This window comes from Vulpes vulpes, chromosome 10 (assembly GCF_048418805.1).
Source record: "Vulpes vulpes isolate BD-2025 chromosome 10, VulVul3, whole genome shotgun sequence".
In the NCBI taxonomy this organism is placed as follows: Eukaryota; Metazoa; Chordata; class Mammalia; order Carnivora; family Canidae; genus Vulpes; species Vulpes vulpes.
Genome location: NC_132789.1, coordinates 58,478,224 through 58,505,716, shown reverse-complemented (window position 1 = coordinate 58,505,716; position 27,493 = coordinate 58,478,224). Strand labels below are relative to the sequence as shown.

The 27,493-nt window shown below is 37.7% G+C and overlaps 1 protein-coding gene across 5 annotated transcripts in view; it reads right to left on the bottom strand.

The window, feature by feature from the left end:
* NAV3 (neuron navigator 3) overlaps nt 1-27,493 on the bottom strand; it is a 595,667-nt gene that overhangs the window by 185,518 nt on the left and 382,656 nt on the right. For all 5 annotated transcript variants that reach the window (XM_072724439.1, XM_072724437.1, XM_025992156.2 and 2 more), the window contains exons 6-8: nt 15,467-15,535; nt 12,197-12,336; nt 255-1,257 (exon numbers count right to left, since the gene is read on the bottom strand). In XM_072724439.1, coding sequence (XP_072580540.1) covers nt 255-1,257; nt 12,197-12,336; nt 15,467-15,535 — 1,212 coding nt within the window. The remainder of the gene's footprint in view (nt 1-254; nt 1,258-12,196; nt 12,337-15,466; nt 15,536-27,493) is intronic.

Genomic DNA, 27,493 nt, shown 5'->3' with positions numbered 1-27,493 from the left:
CCAGGGGTCACGCCCTGAGCCGATGCAGATGCCCAACCACTGAGCCACCCAGGCGTCCCTGGAGGCCTCATGTTCTTAAAAAGAAGGGTCAAGAGGGCAGAAGAGGGGAAGAGGAGAAAGGACAAGGCCAGAGCACACTAAATAACGGTTTTCTTAAAAAGTGAAATTCTAGGCGTGCGTCTTGAGGATGCCAGTGTTGCAGTGTGCCTAGGAAAGCGCCGGTGTGGCCTGGCCCAGGACGGAGGGCCACCTACCTGTAGATGAACGGCGCCACGGTGGCCGTGTTGGGGTGGCTGTGCTGCTGCTGCTGCTGCTGCTGCTGCGGGAGCTGGACAGTGCCTCCACCCGCGGGGGGCCCCGCGCTGCAGTCCCTGCCCTCAGGGGGCGCCGGGCAGCCGGGGGCGCCGGCCTTCTCCGCCTTCTCGGCGGCGCTGGGCTTGGGGGAGCCCTGGGGAGGGCCCCCCTTGGTAGTCCTGAACTTCTCCGACTCCTTGCTCACTGCACTGCCGGGCGAAACGGTTGGCTTCGCCGTGGGCACCTTGGAGCCCGGTTTCGGAATGCCACTGGAGGAGGGGATTAAGCTCTCTTTCTTGGCCGCTGTCGTCTTGCTACCCTTTGGGATCAAGCTCGCATTTTTTGAGGTCTTCTTTGGAGCCGTCTCTGTCACCTGATCCTTCTCATCCTTGACTGGTTTTTCAGTGCAAACTTTGTTTTTGTCCCTGTTCTTCTCCTCTTTGTCCTTTGGCTGCAGCAAAGACTTTTTATTGCTGAGATTTTTGCTTCCAGCCTTCGGAGGGGCTAGCTTAGGTGACGCTTTGGGGCTGCTACTGGTTGAGCCACCACTATTCAGACCACTGTTAAAACCTTCCGTGTCACCAGACTCAGAAAAGGCATCGTCATCCTTCCCACCATCACTGGGGCCTGAACTGGAGGACTGGGGGGGGCGTAAAGCAGTCCGGGCGTTGACCAGCTTGAATTTTTCAAGCATGGATTTCTGTCCCGAGGAAATTGTTTTGACCCCCTCTGAGACCGGGGGCTTCAGTCTGTCGGCAGGGGGGGTCGGGGAGGTGGCCGGGCTGGGCTGCTTTACCGCCAGCATGGTGGAGGTGGCGCTGTGCTTGACATTCATGGACTTGCTGCGCCAGGGCTTGCAGGCGCTCGGAGAAGGGATGGCAGAGGCAGGGGGCTGCCCAGCAATGCCAGGGGGCTGCGGGTTCCCATTTACACCTGAAGATGGTTGAGGCCCTTTGGAGGAATCTGGACATGAAGAAAAAAATAAGAAAATGTTGATCACTTTCGATCATTTACATCATACCCCTGAATACTTCAACTACAGACACAGGAAAATATCTCTCCTGCAAGCTGAAAGCAGACATGCTATGAGGCATCAATCACTTTGTTATGTGGTTATTTTTATATCATATATCAAAAATTCAGGATCTGAGAGCCACTGATTTTGGAAAATAACTTTTTCTTTTTCCCTTCTAAAATTACTCTTACCCAAATGAACTCTGCTAGTCATTGCTATCTAAAGACAAAACACTATCCTTCCCGTAAGCAATTCTTTATATTTTTTCCAATTATTGCTGTAGCTTGTAGCAGAAAATTGATTCGACATAGCCTTATAAAAATATGTTGTATAATAAATGTTGAGAAGGTATTTTAACTTACAGGGAGACTAGCTTATTGTTCTCTGATTAAATGTGCTTATGAGTCATGACTTAGCTTTTAGTTAATATTGTTTACTTTTATTCTTATAAAAAAGGCATTGAAATTCAGGCTTATATGGCTCAGATAATCTACTGATATGTAAATATACATATATATACACACACACTGTGTATATATATATGCATAGTTATATATGTTATACATTTACACACAATATATACTTATATCTAGATATATTTATATATATATAACATGTATTACATATATATTACATAAATCCTTATAACTACCCTACAAGGTATGTATTGATATTATCATCCCTATTTTACAAACTGAGGCAAAGAGAAACTGCATAACATGTTCAGGGTCACCCAGCCTGGATTTAAACACGATTCAGAGCTGGTGCTCTTAACCAACACACCTCTTACCTCCTGAAGTGATCTGAACAAACTTTAAGTCCTAATAAAAACTCAAGCTACTTTTTGGGGGCTATGGAAATAGGGCTTTGTCCCTTAAGGACTTTATAATGCACATGTTTACTTACTTTCAGCTCAGAAATCTCATTATGGTATGAACTGTTCTATGGACTGTTCTAACACTGATTAATACCTGATTACAAGTCTCATCTTCAAGTATGAAAAACTAAATCAAAAGGAGATTTTACAACATGGCAGAGAATAGAAAAAACTGAGCTTGGAATTTAAAGACCTCAATATAATTGTTAATTCACATTGGGGAGCAGGAGAATTTACTTTAGACTTCATCTACCATAAATGCTTCCTCTTTCATCTTTTTTTTTTTTTGAGACATGAGATGATCAATGATTAAATTAGATATTTACATAAAAGAAGCAGCATTTAGCACTGTTAACAAACTAGAAATTGACAAATAGATGCAGAGCTATTTTTGATGAAATGTCCAATTGGAATATTTTATAAATAATATCCTTCCATCCTTCCCATAATATTCAGGAATTGGAGCCCATTCAATTTCATTAAATCTTTACAACTATAAACTACAACGTTTTTAGTTGTAAATGTTTTCTTCAAAATGCATGAAAAATGATACATCATAAGCCAGTTAGTACCAAATGCTACTTGTAACCATTTTTTTAGAAAAGGAAACTAATACACAAAAAGAGAAAACAAAGAAATTAGAGACACGAAAAGAGGTTAGATTATTGGTTGGAAATTTGTGTGAATTAAACTTTTTAAAAATAATGTGTGCCTAAAATGATACAACAGATTTGTGAAATTTATGTTAACAAAAATAGACAAAATTAATAATTTCATATCTATTTAATAATTTTTTCTACCAAATTTTTATTTACAGTCCAGTTAGTTAACATACTGTCTTAGCTTCAGGTGTTGGATTTAGTGATTCATCACTTACATACAACACCCAGTGTTCATCACAAAAGTGCCCTCCTTAATATTTGTTTTAAAAACCGGTATACTAACATTAATTCTAATACTCTTTACTTTTCTGCAATACCATATTTCAACTGGCAAAAGTTTTGTTTTAATTTTTATTTATTTATGATAGTCACAGAGAGAGAGAGAGAGAGAGAGGCAGAGACATAGGCAAAGGGAGAAGCAGGCTCCATGCACCGGGAGCCCGACGTGGGATTCGATCCCAGGTCTCCAGGATCACGCCCTGGGCCAAAGGCAGGCGCTAAACCGCTGCGCCACCCAGGGACACCTCAACTGGCAAAAGTTAATGTAAGACTGTACATAGATAGTCTATGTTAAAATAGAGTAGTTTACTGAAAAGTCAAAATGCTTACATGGTATATTTAAATTGTACAGCCTATGATGATAAATTGATGTTTTTCAGTATTCATGTAAAGTCTGTAATTGTGTCCATTTCTAGAATATTTGTAGAAATCCATTAGGTTCATACATAAACACTAAGGTGTTCTGTAAAACAGTAGGAGTGTTGACTAATTCAAGACAAACAAATCCAACAAGCTTCAAAGTACCCAATGTCTCAAATATGTTCACTCTCTGTTAGTGAATTTCAAGCTTTTACTCCAATCTCTTTTAAGTACAGGTAATTTCAAATTTCTTCCACTTTCACATTAAGATCCCTTTCAGAGACCAATAACATTTCGTCATAATTTGAATCATTCTCAGTAGCAGAACGAGCACAATGACTACGTGCAGTTAGAAATGCCTACCAAGTATTTCTTCAGAACAATTCCCATTTATTGGTAAGGTCTCAACTTTGACCTTACTTCTTCTGAAAGAAAACCCAAAAAACAAAAAACAGGCCAAAAACATTACCTCCACCCCCATTTCTGATCATCTGAGCATCAAGTCTGGATTTGGGGGCTCCTTGACATTTTTCCACAGCTTATTGTTTCCTCTGTTCTAACCATTAGAAGGCCAGTGTAATTGTCTGCATCTTCCACTACACTGGATGTTCCATTGAAGCAAAGACCATGCCTGTTATTATGCAGAGAATGCCTAACATCCTAAGTGTTTAACTTAATAGAGGTTCTGAAACTTTAATGGGTACATGAGTGAGCTGGGGGTCCTGCCCCTACACACCGCATTGCGAGTCAGCAGGTCTGCTGCAGGGCCCTGGGATTTTCCATTTCTAAAAGCTTCAGATGATGACCGGCTGCTGGTTGCAAACCATGTTTCGAGTAACAAAGGTTGAACAGACTCAGAAATCATGGCAACATTATCAGCTCTAAAGAATGTTTCTTAGGACAGCACCCGCTTTGGTGGAATTTGTTAAATGTTCCATAGCTGTGCAGCATGAATATTCTTTGCCCTTTGAATCTCCAGAACCTAAGCCAGTTCTGTATTCACTGGAGACCTGACAATTTGTGGTGAGGGAAACTGAGGATGAAAGAAGCCCATCAGGTTTTCCTGATGACCACGTATTTAGTGTATATTTTCAACTCGATTAAGAAGTCAGGAGACTCTGGGGCACCTGGGTGGCTCAATGGTTGAGCTTCTGCCTTTGGCTCAGGTCGTGACCCTGGGGTCCCAGGATCGAGTCCCGCATCGGGCTCCCTGCATGGAGCCTGCTTCTCCTTCTGCCTGTGTTGCTGCCTCTCTCGTGTCTCGAATGAATGAATGAATGAATAAATAAATAAATAAATAAATAAATCTTTAAAAAAAAAAGCAGTCAGGAGACTCCTATTCCTGCGTGACTGGAGCTTTGGTTGGAAGGAGAGAAAAAGGTAGAAGAGAATGTCAGGATGTTTCGTAAGTGTGCTGCCATTAGCTAGATACAGGGCTGCGGCGGTTCAAGTACAGAGGAGGAATTTCAACATCACTACACTCAAACATGAGACAGGAGGGACTCCGAATTACAACATCCACATCCAAACCATAGTCACCGTCACAGCAACAGCTGTAAAATCGTTCTCAGATGAGTACACACATAGAAGCCACTTCTTGAAGCTCAATGCTAAATCTGTCCCCAGCCTGTCTCTATACAGCAGCAGTGAGGTGTTTCAGGTCTTATTAAGAGGGCAAATCATAGTTGCTGTGCATCAGGAAAGCACTGGAATAATAAGAGTCTCCCTGGGCTCCTCGCAGTCAAGGTTGCCCAACAGCAGCAGCTGAAATGATAGTGTGGATAGCTCCTGCCAAGTGGGTGCTCCCACAGATTCTAGTCTCTCTGTGATTTCTGCGTTCAATATTAAGTAGCCTGGGCTCACAGATTATTTCTGAATGTTGATAACTCAGCTTCTGACTACAAATTAGTTGTTATCTGGGTATGAGGAAAGGACCAGATATCTAATGCACTTATTGATTGGTTGATTGATTGATTTTATTTACTTATTCATGAGAGACACGGAGAGAGAGGCAGAGACACAGGTGGAGGGAGAAGCAGGCTCCACGCAGGAAGCCTGATGTGGGACTCGATCCCAGGACCCCAGGATCACACCCTGAGTTGAAGGCAGATGCTCAACCACTGAGCCCCCGCCCCAGGTGCCCCTCTAATGCACATATTTAAAGGCATCGTTGCAAATGGATCTGGCTTGAATTTGCAGAGCCTGTCTTGGCCTACAGCCCTGCCTCCTTGTCTCTAACCTCTCAAGAGAAATTGCCTTCCACTCACTCTCCTTTCCTTCCTCCACATCCCCCTATCATCAACTCCACTACAATCAAATAATATTATTTATCAACAGCTCACTTTTTCCAAGTACTTTGATACACGGCATCACACTGAAAGCTCTTCATACATGGGATCCCACGTAAACCCCTAATAATCTGCAATATGCTTAAGATTTCTCTTGTTACAAATGGGAAAACTGAATCTTAAAAAGTGAAAGTAATTTGTTCTAATTCACAAAGATCGTATAACTGGGATGCTGGGGTGGCTCAGCGATGGGATCCCCTCCATGGAGCCTGCTTCTCCCTCTGCCTGTGTCTCTGCCTCTCTCTGTGTGTCTCTCATGAATAAATAAATAAATCTTAAAAAAAGCAAACATAGTAAAACTTAGAAAAGAGAACATCAAAATTGGAGCTTAGGTTTTTCTGACCCCGAATTTTGGAGGCTTTTCACTCTGTCTTTTTTCTATATCTTCACTGTGCATCCAGAAATTCTGCTGGTGTGGCTCTGCAGAAAGCCATATGTCTATCACAAGACTGAAGCTAATTGGGTAGCTCCTTGAAGCAAGGTGTCCTTCTTCCTCGATGAGTGAATACAATGGGGAGAATATGATAAGACACCCTCCCTACTTAGTTCATTATATACAAACTCCTTGGGCAGCCTACCCGCACCATCGTTCTGAGCTGATGTAAGAATAGATTTTTTTAAAAAGATTTTATTTATTTATTCATGAGAGACTCAGAGAGAGAGGCAGAGACACAGGCAGAGGGAGAAGCAGGCTCCATGCAGGGAGCCTGACTTGGGAATTGATCCCAATCTCCAGGATCAGGCCCTGGGCTGAAGGCAGTGCCAAACCGCCAAGCCACCAGGGCTGCCCCTGATGTAAGAATAGATTTTAATTCATGCTTAGGAAACATGTAAATTGACAGAGTTAATTTTTAGTTTATCTCATCTTACCAAAAATAAATAAATAATGCTGATGACCTAGGAAAAAATGCCAATCTAGTTGTAAAATTAATACACATCAATAAATGTGGCATATGGAACAACAGGCATATGGAAAGTTTAGATAAGGACTTTTCTCTGTGGAGCTTCAGCTAGCTTTAGAGTTTAGCACCATGTTGCCAACAGCACTGTCAGCCTGAGAAAAGACACAGGGACCTTCCTCAACCCATTTACCTCTTCTTCTTTGCTCAATAGTATGATGCCTAGATGCAAGCAAACCAGCTTTCAACTTGCAAAGTAACAACAGAATGACAATATACAAAGGAACAAAAATGATGTCAACAGCACCATTCATTTAAAAATCTTCAATGTGTAGTGGACACTGCATTCTCCGGTATCTTTGATCTCTGCTAAATACAGGGCAACTTAAGTATCACAGGTCATTGTGAAAGGAAGGAAATTATCTATCATTGTGACCACGGCAAATAGTTACCTTCGACTCTCATTTCACAATAACATGCCAAAATACATTTGAACACTGTAAAAGGTTAAAAAAAAAAAAAAAAGGTAGCATTCAAATCCAAGAACGTCTTGTTACCAACTGGCCCCTTGTCCACACCTGACCACATGATGTTTACTCATGCAACGTCTCAATCATCGACTGTAGGATGACTTAACAGAAACACGGAATGCTTTTACAGGGCCCCCAGAGGTGCTGTTCCTTCTGCCCCTGCTAATGTTGTACCACTCGCGATGTTACAGTGCCACTTTGTGGAGTATTGTGCAATTCAGGGGAGCTTTGATTCACCAGCCCACTTTTGGAAACAGAGTGTAATTTAGGTACAGGCAGGTATATAAAACGTGTACACCTCAATATGTGAGCACTTATCCATAGGAAAACAATATAGTCTCAAGTCTATTTAATTGTATCACCTAATGTATGTGCCCAATTTTGTTACCTCATGAAAATCCCTAAGATTAGTCTGCAATTTTCATTTAACATTTTATTTTAGGCTTATATAAGTCTCAAGGAAATAAAGCAAAAAGTCATGGCAAAACACGTAATTAAATCACTACTGATGCAATATAATAAGTAAAACATATTTGTATTGCCTTGAAGAGAAAACAGTTGAGTTCTTGATGCTACAGTAATTTCAGAGCAATTAAAAAAAAAGCACTTAAGAACCAGATAGCTATGTTTTAGCAATCAAAATTCCGTAACTAATGGAGCATTCACATTAACTTTATAGTTTTAAGAAGTTCAACTGTAATGTTGCCAAATTCTCGATATCAATTCCAATAAATCTATGTTGAGTGGAAATGAAAGTGAACCCTTGCGCAGCACAGGATACCTCATTAGGATCCAGGAGAACAGAAAAGACATCTCTTTAGTAGATGTGAACGTACAAAGTAGGAATCCCTTGGGAGAAACAATAAAAATATGGCAAGATGCCCTCTGGCGCCGTGGCACGTTTCTTAGCAACGTGGAAAAACAACTCTCTGCTAACAAAACTCTGTCGAGCAACAAGTGTTTACAGATCTTAATTCAGAAACTGAATTCTGAATAAAGCTGGGGATATTTACATTCCTAATAATATTAAACTGTGTAGCTTTTTTCTTATTTAATACCCAGATTTATAAAACAAGAATGATTTCTTAAGATAATGTGCTTCAAGCATACAAAGTGTCTAAATGAACCAGGGCATCATCTTCACACGATCCTTGATTTCCAAGGAACGGGTATTTAATTTATCTTTAAAGACTACATCTGTGGGGGCACCTGGATGGCTCAGTCCGGTAAGCCTCTGCCTTCAGCTCAGGTCATGATCCAGGGGTCCTGAGATCGAGCCCCGTGTCTGGCTCCTGCCTCAGCAGGGAGTCTGCTTCTCCTTCTGCCTCTCTCCCATGTTCTCTCTCTCTCTCAAAATAAATAAATATAATTTAAAAATATATATATATATGTAGATCATGTACGGGCAAATTGGTAACTGCTGGTGTCAGAACATATTATTCATCATCAGTATCTGAGTGGCAGGTCACCAAGAGAAAAAATTTTGACTCTCGGCAGGAATTCTTCCCTACAAACAGTGCTATCTTCATTTCACCATTCGTTCTGGAAAATCTGTTCCCACATTCCATTTTAGCAGAAGGGTGCCATGTCCTTGCCTCCAACTGTAACACTTCTTTTTGCCTTCTCTGCAAAGGGGCACCTATGGCCACTGACACTTTAATTCATCTGGTAAAATGGTGAAACGATCACCCTGTTTTGGGGATTGCATTATTTTTTTCAATTTTTTTTAAATAAATTTATTTTTTATTGGTGTTCAATTTACCAACATACAGAATAACACCCAGTGGGAATTGCATTATTATTAAAATGACATTCGATGTGTCTTTCGAAGTGGCAGCTTGTGACTCTCTTCTGATTTCCTTTCACCAGTGCCACAATTTGCAAAATAAGTCACGTACACACTGCCATCCTGGTGAAAAGCTACTGTGCTTTCAACAGTTTGTTTTTTAATAGGGAAATGAAATGGTTTTCATTGTGAATAAATCTTTATAGTCTATCACAAGTTCTAGAGCGTCTCCAAGTGGTTCATATAACCACTCATCACCCAAGACTTGTTAAAGAAAGTAGAAAGTGCATTTCTACTTAAAAGCATTCCAGGAACACTTTGTGTGGATAATTTGGTTAATCCTTCAAGTAATATACCTTAATTTGTTGAATTTAAAAGTTATACTTTCTAAAGGCTAAAAAAAGGAGTCGTAGTTAGAATACTCAAGTTAGTAGTTCCTGAACTCTGTCATTATAATACTGTAACCTTTGAAAACTCTTAGTTTTCACCTACTCGATCTTATCCAGGGTATGTACGCAGACCAGTCTGTGACAGAGATCAGCTTGTCAGCAGAAGGAAGCTTCTATTTTCACACTGATTTCGCTACCACTATAAATATCTATGTCAAAAAAATTTAAATATTCTTATAGAAAAAGGCACACCCTTTAATAGTCTAAAAAGTAAGTTATACATTGTTTCATATGTGATCTTTATCATTTGTTTGCTCTTAAAATCTAAGATAATATTATATATATATATTTTTAAAGATTCTATTCGTTTTAGAGAGAGTGCATGAGTGGCAGAGGGGGCCGAGGGAGAGGGAGAGAATCTCAAGCAGCCTCTGTGCTGAGTGCGGATCCCAGCGCAAGGCTTGATCTCGTTACCCTGAGATCCCGACCTGAGCTGAAATGAAGTTGGACACTTGACGGCCTGAGCCACCCGGGTGCCCCACGATGTTTTAGAAATATAAAGTAGCATGACCGAATGATTAATTTAGAAGCACTGGTATTGGGTGTATTGATAAAGTCGTAACTCCGCGTTAATAGAAAATGCATGTGACGATCAAGAGACAATTTATGCTTCAGCTATTATTGGCAGCTTTCAGGTATCTAATGCCTATATTGGCATTACTGTAGCATCAAATTCAAATGTTTTTAATTTTTAGTTATTTGGCAATTAACAGTAATGACTATGCTAGTATTTTGCTGCAGATGTGGACCTAAGGGAATCTGCTTTTCTGAGTCAAAAACCTTATAATGTATGTCATCTGTCTCCACCTTGTGGTTACTGTAAATATTGCTACTTCCTAATTTTGCACTGTGTCCTAGACACACACAGCGAGAGATGTTGAATGCCTATGGAAAAATACAAATGGCTCGTCTATCTTGAGATTTCCACGTTTTGACACCAGGAACACAGAAAACCATTTCACATGACAGAAAACTTCAGATACATTGTTATATCAAAGTGTTAGATCACCTAAAGCACTTGTGAGTCTCTCTGCCAATGTTATTAATAATTTCTTGCAAAAATATTATGCAACTGTAGAATCATGTAGTTAAACTGGATATATGGGGGATCCCTGGGTGCCTCAGAGGTTTAGCGCCACCTTCGACTCAGGACATGATCCCGGGGTCCTGGGATCCAGTCCCGTATCGGGCTCCCTGCATGGAGCCTGCTTCTCCCTCTGCCTATGTCTCTGCCTCTCTCTGTGTCTCTCATGAATAAATAAATAAAATCTTAAAAAAAAAAAACCCTGGATATATGAAGTCCAGTCAGCACATTTCACTTCAGAGCACATATAGACTCCATGTGACATTTTCTAAGAAAGTCGCAAAATGAAGAAGAAAGTTTTCCTGAGAAATTGCTGTCTCCCCTTCCCTCAGGAAAAAGCATAAGTGTTCAGCAAAATTCCTTAGGTTCCTAAATCAGAAGTTTTAATCTATGTTTGAAAGACAAACTCCTAAACTTCCAATTATACATTATTTTATTCTTTTTCCATTCAGTTCAAGAATAGGGAATATTACAGGGATTAAGACACGCCACTTTGCTCTCAGGGATTTCTGATCTGTCCAATTTTGTTTTAATGCATGAGAACTATTCATAAAAGTGTCCGATTCATAGATTATCTGTCATTTCATGTCAAAGTTGGAGAAAGCCATGTGATCACATTGTCTATACGAAACAATTTGAAATGATCTAATTTGAGCAAAAAGCTTCCTACCTGGCTGAACTTGCCAGCTGTCCCGCCAACTAGGCACGTTTGTTACTTTTGAACTTCATGTTGCATGAAGTGAATGGAAAGTGAAATACTGAAAAGGGAAGTTAAAAGTCTATGGATCTGAGGAAACTACCTCAAAAGCCAGCCAAAGGCCTTAGTCCCTCACACAGTCCCTCTGCCTACAACAATCTAGGTTCTTGATGTGCTTGTGGTTTCGATGGAAAATGCACTCTCTCCACTGACCATGCTCCACAGTGCAAGTATTAAGCAAGCACCTAGTTCAGTACACACTCTGCACAGCACAGAGAGCTGGGTATTATCTAGTTAATATATAATTTGCCTTTAATACAGATTTCCATGAAGTGTCCTTGCCTCCCAAGGATTTCATGATTTGGTATTTCTATTCTGCATTCTTTCAAGAAAAAGAGATAGGCAGGAATCATTTGTCTCTTTAGGGGAAAACTACGGTCACACTAGTTCTGTGTCCTGCTGCTATCAGAGATTAAATATCCCTCCTAATTATGTCTCAATTTTTTGAGGCCCAAAACACTACGGCATTTATGTTGACTGAAACTAAAGCGTCAATAAACTTAATATGGATTTATGATTTTACAATAATTGTTCATAAAACATGAGAAGACAAAAGAAAATGCTATTTATATGCAAACCAGGAGGAAATGTTTTTTGGAAAACAGATTTTGCACCTGGATATATAATTAGCCACTTTGAAATAAATGAGTTTACTTCCTTAAAATGTTCTTCAGGTAAGAAAAGCCCTGAAGAAAGCTGGAATTCAGGAAGGGGCGGTTAGAAAACCTGAAACCACACTGATCACGACTTCCATTCCAAAAGGCATTAACACCGCTCAAATATTGGACTTAGCATGTAATTTATACGATGAATACATTAGACTTGTGCCATAATGATGTAACAGGCAAACACTTACCTTTTTCATTGCCATTTGCATAATTTGGAGGCTTGTTTTTATCAATGCTGTTAAAGCTCTGACTTCTCCTATTTAAATTAGAGGCTCCTTGGACCTTGCTGCTGCTGCCTGCAGCTGGCACCCTAGAGGGACCTGGAAGCCTGAAATAGTATAAGAAAAATTACATCATTGTTGTACATTACAAGAAGATAGGGGATAGCAGGTTCTGATCAGGGAAGCTTTAATGGAAAAAGCACTAATACACGATATTCTAAAATCTATTTAGCAGAAAATGGTGGTTTCAGTGATAAAGAGCTATACACAGCATTAGGAACCTTCAGAAAAATCGTTTCACTTTTCAATAAACATGCCCTAAAACAATATTAATAATATAGAGCAATTAGAAATAAAGCAACCTTTAACTAAATAAGTCATACTTACCATACCCCTGATGAATAACACTTTGACTTGAAAGTACTATAATAATTACACGAAAAGCAAGAACAGAAATGTATGTTCTTGGGGTATTATCACCTATTTGCAGTTGTTGTTAAGCTGGTCTTTTGAATGTATGGGACATTTGTTTTTATCTTAGATAGCGGTTTCCTAAGTCAAATTGATGGTAAGAAGAATAAAGTTACTGGGAAGATTGCTAGTAGCAAATGCTTATTGCATATCCAAGCAGTAAACTCTTCTACTTCAAACAGGGTGCAGAGACTGCAGCCGTTAGCTTATATTTTACTGGTCTGCCTCAAAATTTTTTTTTCTTTAATCATTTTGCCAAAAATAAGCACCTAGACCTTAGCTGGCTATCTTATGAGTGTGTCCAGCTGATCACAGATGTGATATGATGAGAAAGGATACAGGTCTCAGAAGAAGAAAAATCTCTGTTAGCAGAATGACAATGTAAAATATACCTACAGGGACGGAGATTTCAGCTAGCCTTTGGGTATGATGGACAGGACATGAGGAAATACAGGCAGACTGGATTAAAATTAGGGGAAGTTTGACATGAGGCTGTGATTTGCAGTTATTTTATATGGACTAAAATTAAATACCACTGTGGACCATTTATGTAGTTTCCATCTTAAAATTTCAAGTATTGATTATTTCATGAATTATACCTAAAATATACAATCACTATATTTTATTCTACACTGTTAACATACTATATATGTAGAATAAACAATCCGAGTGAATTAAAAATGAGCAATTAAGAACTAACATTGGCATTCTAAGTCATATTTAACAACATGATACTAAAGGATGTTATCATCATTGCTAGCATTTGCTGCCACCATGTGAATGTCACTGTGTACTGCTCTGATAATTTCTATTTTAAAGGGAAAAAATCCAGAACTTGTAAATGAAGCACTGAAATTTTTACTGTTCTCTACACTAAATTTTTAAAATGAAAGTGTTTACATCTGTTAAATTGGTGCCCCATTTATCACAAGATCAGTTAACTATTTTAACTCACCTTCGTAACTGGTTATTTCCATAGGTTATTAGGAAATCAAACTCTTAAATACTATAGCTATTTTTTAAAATAGTAACAGGTTTGCAACAGGGAATGAACATCAGGAAAACACAAATACCAGCTTAAAAACAGAAGTGCTGCTTTCTTGGAATAGTTAATAGTTTCAAAATGTTGGAGTTTAAATACATATGGCTAATAAATAGTTCCTTCAGCTATTTTGCTAATTAGAAGTTGTGCCACGTACAAGATTGGAACATTTTCCAAATGATTCCAGCATTTGACTTTTGCTCAAGTGGATCTACAGGGTCTGTAAGTATAGCCCAGTAAGCACAGACACCAGGAATTTTGAGTACCAATGACTGCACTCTGCAGAAAGAACTCTATTAATTAATTTGGCCAAATGCCCCAATCATAATAAATCTGAGAACTATTCCTGCAGACACAGCTACAGACTTAGAAAGTTCATTCCAAACTCACATGTATAAACAAATGTTGTCACACAACTTGCCCTGCTTGCAATGAAACTCGACCTGTTTCTAGAAAGCAATTAAAATGCATCTTAATCTTTACTGTGACCCATGAAACCAAGTGATCTTTAGTTCTTAGAAGAACAAATTAAAACAAATTAAAAAATTCATTTGCTCTTCTCATTACCCTAATTTGACAGGCAGCGAGAGCTCCAGATCATTCATCAAAGTAATAAAAAGAGAAATGAGAATGAAGCCAAAAAAAGACAGAAAGAGAGAGAGAGAGAGAGAGTGAGAGAGATGTTCTATTTAATCAAAGTACTTAAAATATACTTTATATGCATGAGTCTTAGAAGTGGTAATAAAAAAATGCTTCCTGTACACAGCAGGTCATTGTTATTTGCACATCTGAATTTATATCATTTTTCCTACTTTTAATTAAATACCCTTTAAATTTTTCCCTCCAGAATCATTTTAATTACTATGGAAATGAACATAACATTGAAAACCAAGGCAAGAAGAAAAGCACATACCTCACATCAAGGCATCATAAGCAGTCCTTTTGGTCAGACATTGCATGCATAATATGATACATTTTCAGAGCAGTGATTAGGAAGCCACCACAGAGATACTTCCCCCATGTGAGAGATGGCACATAATCACATAATAATTAGGGGTGCAAGACACATTTGCTGTGGCTCCACTTGGCTGCACCATCATGCCTTCGGCAACTTTTTTTTTTTAAATCAAACACTTTCAATACTCATTTATAAATCAGTATTTCCAAACAGCACATTATACAGTCATTTGCTACAACAGACTGTCTTTAAAATATGTATGTCATAAAGAAGCAAAAATTTAAACTATTACAGATAAAGGAACAGACCAGGTTAACTTAGTGACCCGGTGCTAACTTCCCCACAAAAATCTGCCAATATTTCTCAATTCTGCTTCAAACTGTCAGTAATTCATGCATGCCCATCTCGAAAAAAAAATTACATTCTTGTTGTGTAACTTCCAGATTCTGTAACCTGGAAAGAATGGGGCCTTCAAGTAATGTTTTCCTTGACTTTCTCTACGCCTAGAAGCTAGACTTCAGCCCAGTCATAACAGTATATATAACAAACCTAAAACAGAAGAAGCCAAAACCCATTTAATGATCTCACACAGACATGCTCATCCCCGAGAATGCATATGGAAATCCACTTGGAAGAATTCAGTCTTCTAAACTTTTTATCCAGAAGTATGTAATTTATGAAAAAAATTTAGAATGATAGGACAAAATATCACTGGGCAGTTACTTTATTATCACTAACAAGCAATAAATTAGAGATATTAACTGACCGAGTAGGCTTTTTTTGACTGGTTGCAATTCCACTGTGATTAGACTGAGTTGCATATCTGGCTGCCAGACTGTATGAGGAGAAACAGAGAAATTGAATTAAAGAGATTCTTTGAACATGGAAAGAAAGCACAAAATTACAAGAAAACTATGAGTTAATGAAATGCAATTGGAACATGTATAAGCATGTATAAAGAATAAATTAATTAGAAAATTATGATAATGCAACATATAGACCGTGACCTTTGATTAATGAACACACTATGAAACAATGCAGTGCACCCCTTGTAATAAAGTGTGTCATCATTGACTTTAAAATTATGGCTGTGTGATATTGGTCATATTATTTTTAGTAGTATTTCATGTCATAAAAAAAATTCAACCTTTGTAAATGACTAGGAAAACTTCCAGAAAACTAAAGTTTGACTTTACATAATACAAATATCTCTTTCTCAAAAAGGCTAAAAGGAACAGAAAGAGTATGAGGGTCACTATTTTCTGTAGTAAACTCTTCTAATTTGCTGCCTTAACCAAAATATTATTTCAAAAACCAAATGACTAAAATATCTGGTTTCTGACAAATGTACCATTTGATCTTGAGTCCTAGATAGAATGGTTTAAAGAAGCGAACAATACATGATGTTTTTCTAAAGAAAAGATCTATGTACAAGCTAAAAGGAATAAATTGGAGTTAGATTTTTCAAACAAAAACCTGAACAGCTATTAATGATAACTTCTGGGCATTCTTGAATTATTGTTCTTAATAACTTTTAAATCAAAATCTTTGATCAAAGACACAAAAGAAAGCATTATTTAAACTGAGTTCTAAGGAGCCGTGAATATTCTATAGACAAAAATGAAATTTGCACTTCCAGTGAAACTAAGCTCTGAATTACCTGAATGTTCTGAAATTAGTGTTTTGAAGAATATGGTGAGACCCAATTAGACCTGAAACATGTTCACATATCCTGTGATGGTTATGGATTGATGCCCAAGTAGAGAATCACTTTTCAGGTGAATTGTGAGGACTCTGAATGAACCCACTTGTTGCGAACACACAATTTCTGAGGTCTCCAGGGAAACAGGAACAACATGGGGGTGTCAGAATCAGGGTAAAGGGGTTAATCAGAGCCCTGCTATATTTGATCCAAGTGCTTTGCTGCCAAGTATGGGGCATTTTAGTCAAGGGAAGAATTTCTTAGGGTGCTGACATGCCTCCTAAGTTAACTTCTGCTCCACTAAGCCAGTCTGTGGTGGGAGCATGAAGACCCTTAAAAAATGCCTGGATAGAAAAGAACAACATCCTCATACTTAGAGAGCTTTTCTGAGCACTTTTTTTTTCACATCTGGTATGTGATATATCATTATTTGCATATAATAAACTCTGTCTCCTAACGACACTGGTCCGAGACCAATTGAATCAACTGCTTCAGTAACAATGATACCAGAGAACAATGTATAAATAAAACCAAAGTGTCTGAATGAAACGAGATATTACTTTAAAATCTAAATTTAAAATACAAGCACCCCAAGTGAAAAAATATTTTTGCATGTGTGAACCTCTCAGTCTACTTTGTCAACCCTGGAGAAAGAGACCTATGGCAAGGTTCACTACTATGTCTTATCCTGTACTCTCCAAATTGAACACAAATATTAGCTGGAGAAATGACAAGGACACAGTGTACTTTCCTTCAGGGACCTGAAGCTGCCTCATGGGGTTTTCTTTCATGATTTTAAAGAAGTAGAATAATTTCTAGGATAGAAATGAGGTGGGGGAAGAAAATCTAGAAAGGTCAACTGACTTGCTAAGATCGGTTTAGTTTTATGGCCCATGTGTATTTTCTAATTTATTATGAGAGAATAATATTCTACATGTTGCCTAGATTTTTGTATTAAGCCCTCATACTTTAGTCCTCTGAAACTTGGCTTCCATTCTGCTTCTCTTGCACTTGTGAAACTGTTATGTGAAGAACACAAGAGTTTTATTCAATTCTCACCACACTCTAACATCTTTGTATTTGACCCATACTGCTCCCTCTGCCTTTTTGGAATCTCTCGCTTTCATAGCCTGTAATACTAGTGAGCTCACTTGATTTGCCCACCGTCATTCTTATCCATTTTCTCTTTCCTTCCCCAGGTCCTTTTACTTTATCAAGCTCTTAAAGGCATGATTCTTCATACATCCTCTCTCTTTAAACACTTGTATGCATTCTTTCACTTAGCAGTTCATTTCTTACCTAAGACTTTAAATAAAAGCGACTATAAACTAGAATTTCTGTGTGCATTGCACTCCCAACCATCAATATCAACTGAGTAAAAGATGTCCATTTCCATGATCTTCAAAGTCACCCCATTAAACACCATTTTCCTTCTTTGATGCTCCAAGTCTTAATCAGATACTTCCTCTCATTTCTTTATTTCCATTCACAGGATCATCATTTTCTTTAGTTCAATGGGCTTGAAACCTCAGGAAGTTGATGCTTCTTTTTATCCTTTTAATTATTGCAGATATGCAATCAATAAGCTGTCACTCTCCAAATCCATTTGCATTTATGTTCTCTTCTGATTTCCTTGTTTATCACGCTAACTCAAGCCCCCAACACTTGTCGCAATGTCTCTGGCTCCTTTTCTTTTTTTTAATATTTTCCTTGACTCTGCCTCCACACTCAGTAGAAAACCACTATTTTCCCCATGGTGCTTGTAATACTGTATCTCAAGTTTCAGATTTACAAACAGTCTAGTGACAGAGTAGGTGACGCAGTACAGCTAATGCAATTTATTGGTAAAACAGACACAAGGGACATGTAGACACAGCTCTGAGGCAAGATGGGGTAGACAGAGTCAGACCACCAGTAAACTAGGAATTTTCAAAATATCTGGATTGAGGATTGTGTTTTTCTTTTTTTTTCCTGGAAAGACTATCAAAAGAGACTCCTTCAAGCTAACGGGTGGTAAAAACATCAGAAACAGAACCAAAAAAGAAATAGACATTTTGAGACTCATTGTGGGTTTTACCAAAATAAGTATCTGCTCATCTATCTGATACAGTAAAATATTAAGGGAATGCTTTTTATTTCCTTAATGTGGAAGACAAGAGGAGGAGACTAGAGACAGTCAAGTGAATTTGAAAAAATGAAACTCATCTGGTGTTCAACACACAGAAAGATCCAAGCTACTAGATCCTTCTAATCTATCTTCAGTGTGAATCCCCGGTGGAACTATACTATCCATTTATCAGAAGGAAAGATAGTTTCTCAAAATAAACAGATCCTGAATTTTAACTTAACCCATTTTTACTAATTGCCAGACTCTTGCCACTAAAAGTGTTGTCCAAAGACCAAAAGAACTGGCATCACCTGGGACTTTTTAGAAATACTGAACCTCGGGTCTCAACCCAGAGAATCTGTATTTTAACAGGATTCTGATGCACAAAAATATTGAAAAAGCTGTGCTCTACAGAATACCCACCAATCTCCAAACTTGAGAGGAAAAAAACTTATCTTATAGTTTCTAAAGTCAAACATCATAATCTAAACATCTCGAGTCACGTCTCATCATCTAACCTGCAGCAGCTTTGGATACTGTTGATATTCTCCTTCTGGAAATCCTCATCTCACTTAGGTGTCCTAATGCAACAGCTACCTCTCCTGTAGCTACTCATACTTCCCAAATATTGGTCAACTCATTCTCCTCATCCCCTAAATTTTTGTACAGTTACCATGAGTATTTTCAGACTGTAATCCTAGGCAACTGCTAACCTATCTATTCTTTCTATCTCAGATCTACCTTTTTATACTCAAATCTCAAAACTAAATTCAAAGTTTCTTCCTAGAAGTCACCTTGAGATTCCCTAAATACTATATCCAGATCTATCACCTCAATTTCTCCCAGATATTCCAAAAACGTTCAAAACAACTAATTCTCCTTCTTTCAAACCATCCCCCCCACCTCCCGCTGACTTTCCTCTGTAACTTATCACCATTTTCTCCACTGAACAATAAGGAGTTGTCTTTATCATTACTTATCGTTTTTTTCCCCTCCATGTCATCTCTCTCACAAGACTCTTATAATATCTCATCACTAATTTCTTTGTTATCAGTCCATTTTTATTCCCAGAGAAATCAAACCATTCGTCTCACAGTCGACAGGGTAAACTTTCCCGTGGAAGAATGAATGCCAACTTCTTTCTTTGAAATTGCTGTTGACCCCCCCCGCCCCCCTGCCCATTGTCCACTGGATAAAATCCAAGCCCTGTGATCTAGTTTACAGCACTTCAGTATGTCTCTTTAAATCGTTACAGCTTCATCCTCTCTGCATACCTCCACCCTGTGCTCTCCACTGTCACCACACCTCTGCTCTGGCCTATAGCCTCTTCTCCCATGGGTCCATAGCCTGTCTCATGAGGTTTCCTTCATCTGAAATACCAGTCCTCTCTTCCCTACATTATAAAATCTTACTGCTAGTTCAAAATCTTGCAAATGTCACCTTCTTGTTAAAGAATTTCTTAAGTTTCCCAGAGTTAATTTTGTCCTTTCCTGGTCCACAGATCTTAATTCTTCTCTAATTATTAGGTTAATATGAGAATTTATCATGGTAAATGGAGCATGATTGTTTTGTTTACTGGGACAGAAATTATGTCCACTACTCTCAGTTCCTTTCAATGGGGTTAGTATGGGTTCAATAACTAAATAATTAATGGATATTTACTAAGTAGTATTATCAAACAATTATTTGTTATACCTCCATTTTTAAGCAAGGGGTATTGTTTTAAGAAAGGATTCATCAGAAATATACCAAAGGAAGGAACAAAAAGAATTCATCTTTGTTGTGTCCTTATTAAGTGGAGCACAGTTTACATTTTTTTCATTTATTTCTTATAATAGTCCTCCATAGGGGACACTCTATTCCTGTCTAGAAATATGAAACTAAGGATTTTAAACATTAAGTTATCTGTACACATATACATCTTAAAAATAACAGTATTTATCATTTTCTTGCAAACTGATTACTAATTGTAATATTTTAGTGCTTCTTTTTCTATTAACTCATTGTCCTGTGGATTTGTGAATATTTCTAAGACACAATAATAACAATAATAATTTCAATACTACTACAAAACAGCAACTCTTCCAGTATCAAATAAATCTACTTCAAAAGATACTGTTTAGCATTCAGATACATAATATTAATAATTTCATTCAATGGGTCAATTTATGTAGAAATCTAGAACAGGCAATAATACAATTTGAAAGAGTAAGATACTTTCAGTATCTAAGTAACTCTCCTCAAAAGTCTTCCAAGTAAACACCATTTTTTAAAATTTTAAGCAACATTTAATCAGGGCTAGGAAATGGCACAATAATTATAAACTGCTATTCTCATGCCCACTGCACAGATGATTAATCAATCAATCAATCAATCAATCACAGAATCATTTTCTACTAAGCCCTGTGGTAGCTTCAAAATCCGAGGCCAGGATTCAAACAATCCTTATTACCCAAAAGAATTAGAATAAGAACTTATTTGAGTCTTTTCTTTATTGTCCCATTAAAATATTAAAATGTGAGTGGGTCAGTACAGGGTTTCTGTAGAAGATTCTATTTCTATTATAGTTATTCTAGAAGTAGACTTCCATGTAGAAGTACAAATTATATAATCTTATTCCTTAGTTTTTATTCTCCAAAACCAAATTGAACCCAGACATAAAGCACACATGAATCATTAAAAAGCACCAAAACATAGTATCTCAGCCTCACACAATTTATCATTCTTTATCTCCATTGGCTACTACCAAGTTTCTTCTTTAACAAACTCAGTTGAGATGGTTGACATTTGAATTGTCTTAATTTGTGTTTAATTATGATAATTAAAAACATGTTTTTCTTATTTGTTCAATCTACAAATACCCTTTTAATACCTTCTGCTTGCCCAGGCTAGAACCAGGAAAGCCACAGCAACTTGCTATGGAATTTGGCCTTTGTCCTGATGCAATATAGATTACTAAAAGTTTTTGACTGCAAAATAAGTGTTAAATTCTCAGATTGGAGAGTTCCTCTCTTAGATATGTAAAGGAGGAACTGGGGGAAGAAGGAAGCTGGAACATTTAGTAAGACCAAATTTCCCATTTAGGAGCCCAAATGGGAAATCACTGCTATAATTCAGGCAACATTTGGTGAGGGTCTGAATGAAGACAGAGGTAGAGGAAATAGAAGTAAATGATTAATGAGAGAAGTTTTAATGGTAGCTGTAAGAAGTGAAGAAAAGGGAAGAATTTAGGTTGGCTCCTGGGCCTCTGAGAGCTTGAGCTGCGCAGTATAGTTAGTTACATAGATGCAAAATAGGAAAAGGAAACTGAACATCCGTGGTATAGTGTATGATGAGAAAAAAAAATCAAGAGTCGACTTCTAGATTATGTCAGTAGTTACAGGGTGAATAAAGTAACAGGATATACTAGGAAGATGGCTATTTAGTGGTGAGTAAACCCACCTTTACAGAGGAGCTAAAGTAAAGACCATTTTGTGATCTTATTGTAACAGTTCTCTTATAAAGTACATAAACACCTTTGGGTGTTGAATGAATAAATAAATAAGAAACCGAGCCCACATCCCTCAGGTTTTCAAAGTGGCAGATAGATATACTGTGAAATTTCATTCCGTTCTGTATTGTTTATTCTAATAAGCACATATTTGTTGATGTAATCAACAGATGAATAAATCATTAAAGACTTTAATTGACTGCCTCCATGTATTGGCACTATGCTAGAAAAACTCAACTTGGAAAAATTGCACTTACACATGCATGATTTATGTTTCACTGTGAAAAGTATAACCCTTAAAATCATGTTTACTAATTCAAACTCCTTTCTAAAAAGTGTAGTTTGATATTCAATGGAAACTGAATTTACTGCAAGCTTGAAAAGAACAATATAAAAATATTCAGCAGGTATATAAAAATGGTACATTAAAATTTTTTCTATGAATTATTCAACTAAAACGTCAATAGTAAAAATCTAGTGTATTGGATAGTAGCACAGAATTTAGTCAGGCTGCTGTACCTGAATCTGAGCCTCACTGTTGCTGTTCTCTGCGCCTATTTCCTCATCTGTTAGATGAGGATGATAACTTTACCTATCTCAAAGTTCTTATGGGGCATAAGCTGTAAATCACATAGAAGGCTCTTTGGCTTAAATAACTGCTGTAACAGTTAAAAAGAAAATTCAACGGATTCAGATGTACATTTGAGAGTCCCTGAATGAACTAAGCCCCCACAGGAAGCTCTATAAATATTCTGGTGAATTAGGAACAACATAACCTCCTGTTTCTCAATCCCTATAATGCCTCTGCTCTTTTGTGCTTTGTCTTCCCAAGACCACCTCTTTTGGTTCTCACCATCACTTCTGAGACCACCTCTTTTGGTTCTCACCATCACTTACTCTAAATCTCATAAGAATGGACCTCTCAGTACAGTAGTTGAGCTTGTAACTCTGGCTCTCAGTCTCTAGATTTATAATTACTTTGGGACCACGATTTATTGAAAACAAAGATAATGAAGTCTCCTTCTCCCCAAAACATCCCTGGATACTACTCAGTCTTCTTGTTTCCTGAACTCAACAGTATGAATCCCTGTTGGTCCCAATAGGACATCTATGAAACACCATCCTCAAAGCAACATGCACAGGGTGACTTTCAGAACCTATGATTCTCAACGCTGTACATAATCCAAAAAGTGTCTCAAATACAGATTTTAATAAATATTTTTGCTTTATAATATATAACAAAATTTAAAATAATTTTGTTTATAATTTTGTTATATAATAGAGTGGTTAGATGAAATATAGTTTTGATATGCTTATAAAACACAGTATATTTACTTTAATACTTCCACCAGAGTTTTGTTTTAAATTTGTACTCTAGGTTTTGCAACTAATTTGAGAGACAAAGATAAAATGTCTCAAAAAAAAAATGAGGCATCCCTCAACAACAACAACAAAAATAATTTGCCTTGAAGAAGATTCCAGACAAGCTATCATAAACTCTGAATATACTACAAAACAAACAAAAGGGACATTCTCTTGTTTGCTTACTTTACCCATAAATGTGGTTGCCAGAGTTTTGCTCTGAGACCTTTTTTCCCTCCAGCTTTATACTTTTTCCCTGAGTAATCCCTTCCACTTCTATTGTTTCAATCAATAAACAGGGTTAACAATGTTCCCATGTCTGTATCTCTGGCCCTGACTTCTCTCCTGGGATCCAGTCTACCACCATCTAGAAGTCCCACCGAAATGTCAAATTCATGAGGGCCAAAGGTGAACTTTTTTCTCTCCACCTCCTTTTCATCTGTTTCTACTACTGTATTATTTTTTTCCTTACTGAAATATATCACTATCCAATGAGTCGAAAAAACAAAAAACAAAAAAACAAAATGTGATGTTTTCTTTCACCCTTACCCACAAACAGTCCCCGAGTCCATTTTCCTAGTCAGCACCTCGTGCCTATTAATATTACACCCTTCACTTTCCTACCACTTTAGTTGCAGTGCCCCTCCCACTCCTCTCCCCTGGCACCAGGTTTGTGTTCCTAAGTTATAAGGGGCATCATTTTTCCTCTGCTAAAAAAAATCTCCAAGACAATTGTCCTTTACATTCAAGAAATGATTCTGAGCTCCTAGACATAACATCCGAAGCCTCCATAAATTGACCTGGGCCTACTTCTCTAGTCTTATCTCTCACCATACCCTGTGGCAATTTAAACATAGAGCGATCATAAATTCTTTGACATTCCTTTCATTGAGAGGTGAAATCTTGGTTCCACTGACACTCTCCTTGAATCTGGGTGGCCTTGTCCTTCCATCAGCCAATAGGTCACCATGTAAGAAGTACAACATTCTTGTGACAGCCGTGCTGGAGAAGCTTTGTATAGTCACTATTCCAGCTAAGCTGACAGACACACTGAGTGGAAAAATTACCTTGGGAGTGGATTCACTTGCCACAGATGTTTTGTCTCTCAGAAGTTTGTGACACCTCAGCCACTCCACCCATCCCTTTAAAGGTCCCAAACGTGGTGAAGCAGAGACAAGCCATATCTACTGTGCTCTGTTTGACTCTTAGGCTCACAAAATCCATGAGTATGATCAAATGGTTACTGCTTTGCACAACTATATTTGGGTTTGTTTGGTTGTTTGTTTGTTTGTTTTTAACAGCAATGGATACTCAGATTACTCTTCTACTAACAATTTTTCCTTGTAATATCCTTGCAGTTTTCTGAATGTAAATGGCATTTAATTCATCAGTATCCTTATCTGGGCTTTTTCCTCTAACTGGGGTCACTGAGTAACTGTTAGATTAGTCAGCATACCTGACTGAACTATCTCTGTAAGTATCTAGGTCTTCTATTACATTGTCAGCAATTTGAATCGTAAAAACATCAGCATTATCTCAACCAAACATCTAGCATAATTCTTGGCACACAGTGGGGGCTGTATCTTTATTTGTTAAAAGGTCACAGCTGAACTTTCAAAACACCAATGAAAAAGAACACTGGACTCTAATGTAATATATGAAGAATCATTAGGAACAAAATCGTCTTTCATTAAAATCGTTCATTTCATTTCCATACGGTATTCACTGACTGAGCCCAACTGCACAGTGACTGACTCATCAAAAGATAAAAATCAGGCACAAAACAGTTCTTCTTAAGAAGTATGTACTTAATGCAAGTATAATTGGATAAACTACGTTTATCAAAACAAGGTAGAGTCTGAAGGCAATTTTTTGTCTGTGTAGGTTCTTTTAACTCCTCACCTGTATCAAGAAATTGTATAGAAAATTATTTTCGAATCACCCTTTATTCCTCACTTGTCTGTTTACCATTAAGTCTTAGAGCCACATGTATGATGAGTAGAAATCCCTACACAGAATCTCTATCAATCAGACACTTAGTGCTTTTGATTCCCTCAAGAAAGAGAAAAACATGCTAAATCATAACAACACATTTATTTTAACAGCACTGTGCTCAAGGAACCAAGGGGGAATACAAGGAAATCACAAAATAGGAGGTAGAAATTCCTTGGCTATGAATTTTAGTGGACAATTAAACCTCTCAATGGTACTTTTACTGGTACCATGTTTAAAAGGCAGAAATTATTTCCTCCCAAATACAGTGAAAATAGCTTGAGAGAAAATCAGGAAGAGGTGACCCAACATATATTATAATTAAGGACATGGGAAGAGAGTCTTGAAAGATTTTTAGACACAATGACAAACACTACAGAGTAACAGGTTTTGAAGATGGTAAAGCACATCCACTAACATTTTAAGACTGAGATAGACTGAAATATGTTTCCTTATATATCCGATAATTGCTAAGAGTAGGTATAAAACCAAACATTCAGAATTAAGATTCAAAGAATTCTCTGAACCAAATTCTGCCTTCAGTGTAAAGATCTTCCCTTTTGTAGAGTCCTTGTGCAATGTTATAAAATGATGACTGACACACTAACAGCTCAAGAGGGAGGTAGTCAGTCACTTCTGCAAAAATATCTTTTGCAAAAAAAATCTTTTGCACCTCAAAACCAAATACGCTCCTTCAAAAATATTTGAGATGTTTTGCAACAGCTATATGCATATCAGAGTATGTGATACAAATACTGTCTCTCTGCTTAAATTTTGCTGAGACTTCACTGAAAACAGTTATTGCCTAATCCATAAATGAGTCAGAAACTTAGCTTTCATCCACATGTGTTTCTTTTTAGTAGCTGGGTGGCTGAAATATCATCCTGATTAGATGTGAGACAGGTTACGGTGATAACTTATCCCATTAGTGAAATATGGTATGTAAATATATTATAACCTCTATGTTATCTTAAATTCCAACTGACAGTTGATAAGGCCACCTGCATGGTCTGTTTTTGTGGGATCTCAAAACAGTAACTGAAGAGGGAGATGCCTGTGTAAGATATTACCGCATCAAAGTCTCATGCTCTTTCAGGAATGTAGAACTTCAAGATAAAGGGCAACTCAGGAAACCAGGCTCGTATTTCTCTCACAATCTTACCATAAATGAAATGTTCCAACAATGCTTTTACTTACACATCGCTCAAAGCACTAAGCTGCTCCACGGATCTTTTCTACTTAAAATTTTCAGTATGGAGTAAAATTGTATCACAATAAATTGAGTGCTCCATTCCAAAGGGTCATTTTAATGCAATCACCAAAACAAAACAAACAAAAAAACAAGAAGCCACGCGGAAAAAAAAAAAAAAACAAACAAAAAAACTGGACCCTGAATAGCAGTAGACAAAACTGTTTTGTTAACCTAAAAATTTAAACAAACTTTGGTAAAGACTACCCTGATTAATAAAAAATCTGAATTACTCAATACTTTGAAAGAAGGGCAGCCCGGGTGGCTCAGCAGTTTAGCACTGCCTTCGGTCCAGGGTGTGATCCTGGAGACCGGGGATTGAGTCCCATGTCGGGCTCCCTGTGTGGAGCCTGCTTCTCCCTCTGCCTGTGTCTCTGCCCCCCTCTCTCTCTATGTGTCTCTCATGAATAAATAAATAAAATCTTAAAAAAAATACTCTGAAAGACTTTAAAAAGTATTGTAGTAAGCACAAAATATGTTAACAACTATTTCTTAGTACACATGCTTCCGAAAATGGCTTTTAATTATTATACTTAAAAATAATTATATAAATGAGAATCTATATACTGTTTGAAGATCTTTGAAAGTCTATTTTGTCGAATCCTTATAATTGGACTATTCTCAATTAACTGCAAAGCAAATGTAATCATCAATGCAGTCGGCTTCATGTTCCTCAGGAGTGGCTGGGGTCTCAAAACATCTCTGTTGGTGAGCTTTGGCCTAGAGTCTCACAGTCTTGCAGAGAGAGAAGGCTGATTTTCTTTATACATCTTTTCAGACTGAGAGGTCAATCAGAAAGGGGGAGCTTTGGGGGTTGTCAGAAGTGGAAGTTCAGGAAATAGAATGTGAAGAAGCAAATGTTGGGGGTATGCTTTATAATGAAGGGAGACC